Below are 12,091 nucleotides of genomic sequence, written 5' to 3'. Positions count from 1 at the left end.
CTACTAATGCCCCAACCCTCACACCAGGACCCCAGGCTTTCTGACATGCAGATGTCAGTAACTCCGCTCTCTATACTAGGACACCAGTCTGAAATCTGGATATTAGGAAGTCAGCCCCCATACCAGGTCCCCAGTCTCTCTCAGACCCAGTCACGAAATGCAGAATATGTTCATCCACTATATGTCCCCCCATAGTCCACTCTGCTCTGGGGTCCAGGGTCCCCTCAGTCCTTCCTCAGTGTCCTCACCTTGACTCTCAAAAGAAAGAAGATCTTTCCCACTGCCCATCTGAGGCCCTGCCCCTTCTAACAATTGCCTAATGTCTCTGAGACACAGATGCGGGAGTCAGAAGAGGCTGCCAAGTGCTCATCCCACCACCAGGGTGGCCCTGGCCTGACAGCAGGGTCAGGGATCTATGGGGTTCCTACATCCTCCCTCAGGAACCTCATCTTGAGCCCTGGCAGATCTGGGGATGCCCCTTGTGTTGACCAGAGGCGGGACCCTCACATCAAGTCTCAGGGATGACAGAGGGTGGATGAGCACATGCTGCATTTCCTGACATCTGGGTCTCAGAGAAACTGGGGACCTGGGAAAGGGGGTGTAGGCTCAGGTGAGCAGACGGAAGAAGCTCAGCTCCTCCTGGGTTTCAATTTGAGGACCCTGAGGGGCGACTGAGGGGACCCTGGACCCAAATCAGTGGGGACCTCAGAAAAGCCTGGAGCTGCCCTTGGTCCTTGTTGGACCTGGGATACAATGAGCCCAAAGTGCATGCGCTCACTTCCTGACATTGGGTCTCTGACTGGGCACCTCGCGGGGACTCAGGGGGGCCGATTCCCAGGTCCTGCAGGGTTGAAGACCTTCAGGACCCTGAAAAGAGACTAGAGGACCCTGAACCCCTAATCAGAGGACACCTCAGAGAAGCCCGACTCTGTTGTCAGTGCACGGCAACTGTGGGATGAGTGCCACAGTCGTGAGTGGACCTGACATCTGGGTCTTCAAGAGACTGGGTTCCTGGTATAAGGGGCGGGGCTTAAGTTGCAGAGAGGCGAGAATCCAGGTCCTGCGCGGAGGCAAGGTGAGGTTCCTGAAGGAGGACTGTGGGTACCCTGAGTGAGGATCGATGGAACCCCAGAGATCCCCTTCCCTGTAGTCGGTCCTGGGAGCACTTGGGGTGAGAAGAGCCCACTAGGTCTGTCTGACTTCCTCACATGCCGGTCTCAGAGGGACTGGAGGCCTTGTGAAAGCGGCGGGATCTCAAAATGGCGGACAGGACAATTGTGTGTCCTTCCTGGAGTCCAGGCTCCATGCGAGGAAGGATTGAGGCGGCTCGACCCCAACAGGGAGGGATCTTGGCCCTTGCAAGAGGGTCTTGGAGGGCCCAGAGCGGGGTGAGCAGGGTGAGCAGTTTCTTGACCGCTGGCTATGGGATCTCGGGAGGTGACGTTTTACGGGCGGAGGGCAGAGGCTTCAGGTTGGCAGAGGCTGGACTCCCCAACCCCGAGGTTGGACTGAGCAGACCCCCGCCCCTGTGGTCAGTGCTGGGAGGCCAGGCAGGACGTGAAGAGGAGCTGAGGACCAAGCATCTCTGCAGCCTAGGACCCTCGCGAGGACCTGGGCAGGTGCAGCTGCATGTGGGGCCCCACAGCACTTTCTGTTCAGGCTTGTGTCTTTTGTGTGTGTGTGTGTGTGTGTGTGTGTGTGTGTTGTTAATACTGGCCATGTATTTTAATACTGGTCATGTTACTTTATTATTATTTTTTTTGTTTTGTTTTTTGAATGTTGAGTTTTACTTTTTTTTTTTTTTCATTTATTTTTATTAGTTGGAGGCTAATTACTTCACAACATTGCAGTGGCTTTTGTCATACATTGACATGAATCAGCCATGGAGTTACATGTATTCCCCATCCCGATCCCCCCTCCCACCTCCCTCTCCACCAGATTCCTCTGGGTCTTCCCAGTGCACTAGGCCCAAGCACTTGTCTCATGCATCCCACCTGGGCTGGTGATCTGATTTGCTATAGATAATATACATGCTGTTCTCTCAAAACATCCCACCCTCGCCTTCTCCCACAGAGTCCAAAAGTCTGTTCTGTACATCTGTGTCTCTTTTTCTGTTTTGCATATAAGGTTATCATTACCATCTTTCTAAATTCCATATATATGTGTTAGTATGCTGTAATGTTCTTTATCTTTCTGGCTTACTTCACTCTGTATAATGTGCTCTGGTTTCTTCCATCTCAGTAGAACTGATTCAAAGGAAGTCTTTTTAACGGCTGAGTAATATTGCATGGTGTATATGTACCACAGCTTCCTTATCCATTCGTCTGCTGATGGGCATCTAGGTTGCTTCCATGTCTTGGCTATTATAAACAGTGCTGCGATGAACATTGGGGTGCACGTGACTCTTTCAGATCTGGTGTACTCAGTGTCTTGTTTTGAGTTTCCTTCTACTCCTCCAAAGGGGACGGTACAGGCTATGCCAGGGGAAAGGTGAGGACTGCAAGGGACCCACCACACAACTGGCTGTACTCCCAGTGTCTGGCCCCTCCTACCAGCACAGAAGGCGCAGGGCTGTGCCATAGTACTGCCCTTAGATGTCACCTCCATTTCTCTCACAGGAGCTCCAGGAACCAGGAAGTGAAGGCAGAGGTCTAAAGCCTGTGTCCTGAGTTCAGACAGCAGAGGAGGTCCAGGCAGTGTCAGGAGTGAAGGTGAGAGGGTGACCTGAAGTGAACCAGAGGCTCCCTATCCCAGAACATAGGGGGGGCCCAGAAGACCCCAATTCCTTCCAATTTATTGGACCCAGAAATCTCGGGCTGTGTTGACCGCAGCCTGGGGAGACACCATTCTTCCCCCTTCGGGTAGCCAGGGGACTGGCCTCCCAGGAGGAGCGCTCCTGTGAGGACTGAGAGCACCCCTCAAGGGGAGAGCTGTAAGTGGCCTGTGTCGTACCAGCCAGGATGCATTTCTTAGCCCAGGTTGCTCACAGCTCCTCTCTCCCCGAGGCCCTTGGTCCCCATCTGTACCTCTGCCTCACTTCCGTGTCTTGTTTGACCTCAGGCATTGTGCTCGTGGTTGAGATGAGTGAGCTCAGCAAACCCGAGGAAGACCTTCAGGACCCAGGCGAGGCATGGGGCCCTGTCGAGGTGCCACTCTTGGGGGCTGAGGTGGGGGAGGCTGCATCCCACTTGGCCTCCTATGCCCTAGGATCCTCCTCCACTAATGTGGAGGCCTTGCCCCAAGAAATTCTGGATCGAATGATGGCTAACCTGCTGAAGTTCCTGCTCCTCAAGTATCGAGCCAAGGAGCTGACCTCCCAGGCGGAAATGCTGAATAAGATCCTCAGGGATAACCAGGAGTACTTCCCGATGGTCTTCAGCGAAGTTTCAGAGTGCCTGCAGCTGGTCTTTGCTGTGGATGTGAAGGAGGTGAACCCAGCGGAGCACACCTACATCTTGGTCCCCACCCTGGGTCTCACCTGTGATGACATGCTGAGCGATGGGGAGGGCCTGCCCAAGGCCGGCTTCTTGGTGCTGGTCCTCAGCATAATCATGCGGTGTGGAGACCCGGTCCCTGAGGAGGCGGTCTGGGAAGCACTCAGCAGGATGGGGGTGTATGTTGGGAGGGAGCACTGTGTCTTTGGGGAGCCCAGGGAGCTGCTGACCCAAGTGTGGGTGAAGGAGGGATACTTGAGGTACCAGCAGGTGCCTGACAGCCACCCTGCTCACTATGAGTTCCTGTGGGGTCCCCGGGCCTATGTGGAGACCAGCAAGTGGCACGTCATGGCATTTATGCTCAGGGTCAACGAAAGGCCTTTGAGGGCATTCCCATTCATGTCTGCAGAGGATGCGAGGGAGGAGGAATAGGGGGCCTGAGCCAGAGCAGCAGCCAGATTGATCCTTCCTTGTGTGATTGAAGAGGGATTAGACAGCCTACTAAGAAGTGAGGGCCCGGGCTAGTTGGGAGAACCAGTGTGTAGCATGTTTTGGTTCCTGTTCTCTGTGATGATATGGGGATTCGTCTCCTTTTTCTTTAGAAATTTTTCAAAGCTTGGTTTCATAGAAGGCTGAAGAAGCTTCACTGGCTTTGTGAATGATATTGTCTGAGTGTATTTGTGGTTACTCAGTTCAAAAACTTGAGTTTTGCTGTTTGGTAAAAGATTGGGAAGTTTTCCATTTTTTTTTGTGGTCTTGAACAGAATACAATGGAATAGAAATTAGAACTGTTTTGAAAACATGAACTTACATAGCACTAGTATTGAATGGAAAAGAATTAGATAATAAAAGGAATCATAGTGAATTCATGCTTATGTCCTTCTTGTCTGTCATTCACAATAACTAAATTATCTCAGTTAATTGAATTTTCCTGGATTATTAAAAAAAGTAGCAGACTATCTGAGACCTCTGCTGACTGGCTCAGTTATTCCAAAGACATGTACAGATTCTCTGCTTCGTGAAAGGCCATGTTAGCAGTGTGGACACTAGGAGAAGCAGGACACCCCCACACTTACAGCAATGGTCGAGGAGCCGCAGTCACATGAGGTTTGTCTTGGGGGTGAGGGGAATCTCTGAATGGATCATTGCTGTGAGGTGTCCTTTTGCTTTTTGGATAAACCCCAGAGAGATCTCTTTCTAGGGCAGGCAGGAAGGGGTCCTGGCTCTTGTCCCATAGCTGTTGACCACAGGGATGAAATAGGTGTTTTCTATTCACCATCTGCTAGGAAACCTAGAGAAATGTGAATCTTGCTCTTTGATATATGGCCAGTATTCCCTGTGCTAGCCCTCTTGTCTCTGCCTTGGGAAGCTGATTACCAAGTACATTGAAATAACAGATTCTTTGGTCATCTGGAATTTTTTATTTTCACTTGTGAGCATGCTCTAGATTTCATTTGGATGAAATGAGTGAAGAGATGCTGCAAAAGTGGACAAGACCTGCTGTGTGACTAGAATCCTTGGAACTTTGTGTGAGCTGTGCCCAGCTGGAGACACTGCTCTCCACCCCGAAACACACACCAACACCGAAATTGATATACATTCTCTGGGAGGGAAACACAGAACAGCAATTCTGAGTGGTTTTCTATTTCATTTCTAATTAAGCTGCCAATTCTCTGAGGTGTCCTGAAAACAAAACAATTTCCAGAAGAGAGAGGGAAAGAGTGTGAGATGCGAATAAACGAGAAATATGTAGTAGCGAGTAAAGATGCAACATCCGCCAGCATCCCTCTGTTCAGGCAGGTTCAGAAGTATGGAGGCAGCAGAGACCCAAGTTAAGGCTGTGCCTGGCATCAAAAGGCAGGAGCGACTTCCGTGCCTATGAAGGTGGTGAGGTCACTGCAGTGGGGGTGTGAATGGGTGCAGGAGGCTAAAGGGGCAGCTATCCCTGCTGTGTGCCAGAGAAAAAGGGGAACAGGTGATGTGATTCTGATCACATATATGGCAGCTGCCAGATAGTCAGTGGATGCTTGGAAAAGATGGAGAATTTCAAGACCCATGTGAACTGCTCAGACTCTCCTCCCCCCAAAAAAGGAGATTTTTAACTGCTGCTCTTTGTGGAGCATCTGCTAGGCAGTGTGGAATTGGAAAGATGTCAGGTGTTCAGTCACCTCTTGTCTTCCTCTCTCCCTGCACACATGGGGACACGACCCTGCCAGGCCTCTTCACTTAGGAAGGGTCATATGGTGACCCGGGTCCAGTGAGTTTTGAGCAGAAGCATTTTTGTCAACGACCATTTGTTCTGAAGGGACACGGGCACCTGGGGGATAATCTCCAAGTCAGGACAACACACAGACACAGACCACTCGGAGTGTGCTTCCTCTTCCAGAGACTAAAATCCCTCACCTCTGACCCTTGAGAGGCTGCCCCACAGGGAACTGGCTGCAGGGATTCTACCCACCCCCACAAAAGACCCACAGCCTGCCCCCGCCCCCCACGAGCTTCTCTGTCGGCCCCCTCTGGGCTGTGCTCAGTCTCCATCAGGAGGGCAGCAGCCAGCTGCCAAAGGACCCTGTTGGGTTTGGGGGCTTCCTCCTCATGAGGTCCAGCCCTGATGCCCCCCACCCCTGCTGCCCACAGCGCCCCCTCTTCCCCGGAACCTGGCCTTGGACTTTGTCCTTCTTAGGCCCCACTCTCCATGCCCCACTGAGAGAGGATTAGGGCCTGGTCCTGATGACCTCATGTGTGTAACTTTATTTGGAAATCCCATAGCAGCATCCCCTTCCACTGTGCTTCAGGTGGAGCCAGCAGGTCTTGATGCAGCCCCTGGGCAAGTCTTGTGAGGGGTCAGCAGTAGTCATTGCCATGGAAGTGCAGGGCACATCTCTAAGGTCCTGAGGTGTATCAGACCATTCATTCCTTGTGGAATCCCTGCAGAGGGTGTTGGAGTAAGCTCGGGGTCTTGTGAATGTAACTGTGAGGTCCTGGCTTTTGAGCCTGAGTGTTAGAGGCAGAGGGGTGTCTGGTCAGCCACCCGCAGAGCCCGCTAGTACTTTCGTGACCCCTGTCAGGCTGTTTGAGCAGAAGTCAAGCTCTAGCAGTTGCCTGGGAGGACACTCACCCAAGTGCCAGAGGTCCCAGACTTCACTGAGGATTCAGAAAGGAGCCAGGCAGGAGAGGAATCTGGGTCCCAAGGGTGCAGGCTGCATAGAGGTTCAACAGCCTCAGAGACATGGAAGCAGCAAGCCCCTGGAGATCCCATTAGACTTGCCCAGGGCTGGCTGGGAGACGGAGTGGGGAGCAGAGGTCACTGCAGGTGAGCTGCCGCCCTGGCCTCCATGAGGACATCTGTGCTCTGGGGCCAAGGCTGGGACCACAGCCCCAGGGGGCACTCCAGGATGTATATGTGGCAGCTCTCATGGCAGGTACTCCTCATGCGCCTTATGGGATATGACTGTTAGGTGTGGTTGGGTTCTTGCTCTGGGTACATAAGAACCTCAGGCCTTTGATTGCAAGGAGGCCCAAACTGTACCCCGCCCCCACCGACTTATCTGGAGGTCATTTCCAGGATCCAGCATCTTCTGCAGCAGCCTCTGTGTGGACACACACCACCCTGTTCCCAAGCTGATCTTGCCCAGGGCATCACAGATTGGACAGGCACTTCCCTTGGGTTAAGGATTCTCAGTGAGTGTTCTGCTCCTCTGAGAAGTCCCTGTGTTTCCTCATGGCTTCCCTGGAGGCTCAGTGTTAAAGAATCTGCCTGCAATGTGGGAGATGCAAGTTCAATCCCTGGGTGGGAAGGTACTCTAGAGGAGGAAAAAGCATCCCACTCCACTATTTTTGCCTGGGAAATCCCATGGACAGAGGAGATGGGGTCGGGGGGGTTGTGCCACAGTCCATGGTGTCACAAAGAGTGAGACACGACTGATCGACTGAGCACTCACATGTATGCACAGCTAAAGGTTTGCTCTGGACCCTTGTATCCCTGGCAAGACATTGACCCCTGCCTCGATCTTGACAGACTTCTGTGGCTAATAATATTGGCAGACGTCTTAAAATGGTTTTTGAGCAAGGGTTCCAGGTCGACACCTGGCCTCGGTTGGTGGCATTTGCCATATCCAGGCAAAACGTCTATGCAGTTGGATTAGGGCAGTATTTGTGGGACTTGAGAAAAAAGTGGATCCAGAGATGTTTCTGTGGTGGAAGTGGCTCGGTGAGTATATTATATGGGATTGAGGTTAAGGGAGAGGAAAAGTTGAAGCTAATTTAGCAAGGGTTGTTTCACACTTACAGGTTCCATGTGCTTGTGTTTGGTTTCCTTTCTATTTGCTTTTATATCATACTCAGCATGTGTTGCACAAAGTTTCCTTGCCTTTTTTATTTTGAAAATAGTCTTTATTTTCACCTTTTCCTTTGTAACCCTTTTAACCCTTGTAACCCATTATGATTTGAAAAAAAAATATTGTGAAAATAGCAGAAATCACTATGCCCCTCACTCAGTCTCCCCTATTCCTAATATCTTACAGTAATATGATATATTTATTACAATTAATGAGGAAGTACTGATGCATTATTTATTATCAGCTAAAGCCCATACTTCACTCAGATTTCTATAGGTTTTACCCATTCCCGGATCCTGGCAAGGAAAATACCCTAACATTTACTTGTAATGTCTCCTTGGGTTCCTCTTAGCTTCAACATTTCTTGGTTTTGGATGGTCTTGACAATTTTGAGGAGTACTCAGTAGATGTTTTGTACCATGTCCCTTGACTGGTATTTGTCTGATAATTTACTCTTGACTAGCCTGGGATTACAAGTTCGGGGGAGGAATTTTACAGATGTAAAATCCTATTCTCTTCACATTGTATCAAGGGTGTATACTATTAGCACAATTGATCACTGATAATGCTCTCATTGATCATGTGGCTGAGGTAGTGCTTGTCATGTGTCTATGCGATAAAGTGATCATTTTATACCCCCTTTGAATCCTGTCCTCTTTGGAAGAAAGTCACGATGTGCAGTCCATGCCTCAGGGGTGGGGAGTTATGCTCCCCTTTCTACAAGTGGGAATGTCTGCATAAACTGGAATTTTTCTGTGTGGAACACTTGCCTATCCTTGTTTGTGTAATTAAGAAATTATTTCTGTTTCTCAGTATGGAATCATGGTATCTTTATTACACGTTGGCTTACAATCCAATACAACTTTATGTATTTTTATTTTCAAATTGTTCTCGGATTGGTCATTGGGAACTCTTCCTGTCATCTCCTTTCATATTTACCTTTGTCATACCCCTCGAAATGTTGCTTCATCTTTTGAAAGTTTTTTGAGCACTTCTTTTTCTTTTGTTTTTTTAAATTTTCACACCGTACAAGATGATCCAGGTTAATTTTCCATATTTGCTGTCCCAATTCTAGAATCATCATTTTTTCCATGGAGCCCTTGTTCCTTTTATTGTCGAATGGTATTGACAAAACTAAATCTGTGCCCTAAGTGTGCTCATTGGTACTGAAGGGTCATTGCTTCTGGGCACCCGTTGGCTGACAGGGCAAAGAATTACATGTGTACTTCTTAACCTGTGCTTATTTATATATCTAAAAATATTTTAGATGGTAATGATTTCATGGGTATGACACCAAAAACACAGGCCAAAAAAGGAAAAACATAGATAAATTGGACCTCATAAAAAAAAAAAAGTCTGTACATCAAAGAACACAATGAAGGAAGCTACCATATGATCCAGCAATTCCACTTCTGAGTGTATATTCAAAAGGAAATGAAAATAGGATATTGAAAAGATATCTACACTCCTACATTTATCACAGCATTGTTCACAATAGGCAAAATATGGATACAACCTAAGCGTCCGTCAGTGGATGAATGGATAAAGAAGATGCAACATTTCAGGATAGAGCCATGTGAGAGAAGGAAATCATGCCTTTTGCAACTACTTGGAAGAATCTTGAAGGCATTACGCTAAGTAAAATAAATGAGACAGAAAACGATAAGTATGGTTTATCATTTGCAGGTGGAATCTAAAAGGACAAACGGGGACTTCCCTGGCAGTCCAGTGGCTAAGACACTGCAGTTCCAATGCAGGGAGCATGGATTTGATCCCTGGTTAGGGAACTAAGATCCCACACTCTTGTGCTATTATTGTATTATCTAACTACTTGGTCATCTAGGCGAATCCATTCAAGGGAAGTACACAACAGAGGAAACTAAATTCCCCCGACTCTGTGTGAGAGGACCAGAAGGAGAGCCTCCTAGTAGCCAAAGAGTGAGGGTAGATAGTGGGGAAGAGCAAATATGATCAAGGGATCCCAGCTAGGTGTAGGAACTCCTGAGTTCAACCTGAGCTGTGCATGCAGGAATCTCACCAGAGACAGAATATCAAGAGCGTGGAGAACTGAACCATTGCCCTAGGGGCAGGCTGGGCCCTGGGTGATTCACAAAAACTGTGGATCTAAACATCACTGCCATATGACCCAGCAATCCCACTTCTGGGCATACACACTGAGGAAACCAGATCTGAAAGAGACACGTGCACTGCAATGTTCATCGCGGCACTGTTTATAATAGCCAGGACATGGAAGCAACCTAGATGCCCATCAGCAGATGAATGGATAAGGAAGCTGTGGTACATATACATCATGGAATATTACTCAGCCATTAAAGATAATTCATTTGAATCAGTTCTAACGAGATGGATGAAACTGGAGCCCATTATACAGAGTGAAGTTAGCCAGAAAGATAAAGACCAATACAGTATACTAATGCATATATATGGAATTTAGAAAGATGTTAATGATAACCCTATATGCAAAACAGAAAAAGAGACACAGATGTACAGAACAGAGTTTTGGACACTATGGAAGAAGGCGAGGGTGGGATGTTTTGAGAGAACAGGGTTGAAACATGTATATTATCAAGGGTGAAACAGATTACCAGCCCAGGTTGGATGCATGAGACATGTGCTCAGAGGGATGGGGTGGGGAGGGAGGTGGGAGGGGGGATCAGGATGGAGAATACATGTAAATCCATGGCTGATTCATGTCAATTTATGGCAAAAACCACTACAATATTGTAAAGTAATTAGTCTCCAACTAATAAAAATAAATGGAAATAAATAAATAAATTAATTAATTAATATCACTGTATCAACCACAGCAAAATGCACATTTATTTCAAGCACATGGGAAACATTCAACAAGATAGAATCCTATATCCTCAAAACAAACTAAAAAAATTTAAATGATGCAGAGTATGTTCTCTGAGAAGAAAAGAATCAAACTAGAAATCAAACAATATGGAAGGAGAAGCAAAGTCTCATAACACTTGGGAATTAAACAACCATCCACAGGTAAAAGAGAGATTCTCATGGAAATAGAAAATGCACTGGAGTGAATGAAAATGAAAGGGCAATATATTGGAATTTGTGGGATGCATCCAAATCAGTGTTAAGAGGGAAAATTATAGCATTTAATATTTAGATTAAGAAACAAGAAAGACCTCAATCAATAATCTATGCTTCCACATTACCTTACGTGGAAGAAGAGAAAGCTATACCCAAAGCAATCTGCAAAAAAACAAACCAAAAACAGAAAAGAAAAAAAAATTGAAATCAAAAATAAAGAAAAAAAATCATGGGAAAAAAACTGGTTCATTGGAAAGATCAACAAAATTGATAAAACTCTAGCCAGATAAACAAAATCTAAAAAAGAGAAGACAAATGACTAATATCAGAAATGAAAAACTATCACTACAATTCTACAACCTGTACACCAAAGATGTTTGAAGGATAAAAAGTAAACACTAAGAACAAATCTATGTATAGTGCATAAATTCAAGAACTTAAGTGGAATTTAAAATTCTTCAAAATTCAGAAACTACCCAACTCACCCCTGATGAAATGTATAACCTTTATAGTACTACAACTATTAGAGAATGGATATCACGTTTTGAAATTTTCTAAGAAGAAAATCTTTAGAACCTCAGAAATATCCAAAAACTCAACCAGAAATCGTCAGAACCATCTTTATCAGAACTCTGAAGAATTGTCTAAAGTTAGCAGCAACTAAGCTACCAAGATTGTGAGCTCCTCTGGGTCAGGGTTACTTATCATGCTCTGTGGTCCTGGTGTCCACCGTGGGCCTTGGCACTCAGTGGGAGATCAGAAAGTGTTTGCTAAATAATGTCTTACTCATGGCTCGTGCAATCTGGTTGGATCAACTCTATTTGGCCCCCAATACATGTAACAGGTCAACACGACCATAAACACAAATGGGAGCAGTGACACAAGTACATCTCTGCAAACATCTGTGGAGAGGTGCCTGACACTTAGACAGCCAACAGAGACAGAACTGTTTGAGCACATGGGTAGCTTTAAAACATCCAATTTTTTTTTCATGAAAATATGATCACTGCTGTGAAAGAACAAAATGGTGGCAATAAAGAATTCCTCATAGAATGACAAGCTGAGCCCATGTCCTCCAAGTGCTGCGAGAACAGAAGTGGCATTTAGGAGGAAATGACCAACCAGGCACAATAGGAATGCTATTTTGGTTTGGAGGAATACAATATTCTGATGACTTCCAGAAGTATAAAACCCAGTCCTTTCCTAAAATATCCTCTGGCACATTCAAGATATAGAGACCTTTGA

The 12,091-nt window shown here is 46.9% G+C and overlaps 1 protein-coding gene across 1 annotated transcript; it reads left to right on the top strand.

Annotated features, from left to right (window-relative positions):
* Nucleotides 1-3,080: 3,080 nt before the first annotated feature.
* LOC133052348 (melanoma-associated antigen 10-like) lies at nt 3,081-3,866 on the top strand. Its single transcript, XM_061137168.1, has one exon. It carries the CDS (start codon nt 3,081-3,083, stop codon nt 3,864-3,866), a length of 786 nt encoding a protein of 261 aa, XP_060993151.1.
* Nucleotides 3,867-12,091: the final 8,225 nt, after the last annotated feature.

The sequence above is a fragment of the Dama dama genome, chromosome X (assembly GCF_033118175.1).
Source record: "Dama dama isolate Ldn47 chromosome X, ASM3311817v1, whole genome shotgun sequence".
In the NCBI taxonomy this organism is placed as follows: Eukaryota; Metazoa; Chordata; class Mammalia; order Artiodactyla; family Cervidae; genus Dama; species Dama dama.
This window is presented reverse-complemented; position numbering and strand designations above follow the sequence as displayed.

What these genes read in the sequence shown, in the direction of transcription:
- LOC133052348 (XM_061137168.1), top strand. Translation starts at nt 3,081, where the DNA reads ATGAGTGAGCTCAGCAAACCCGAGGAAGACCTTCAGGACCCAGGCGAG.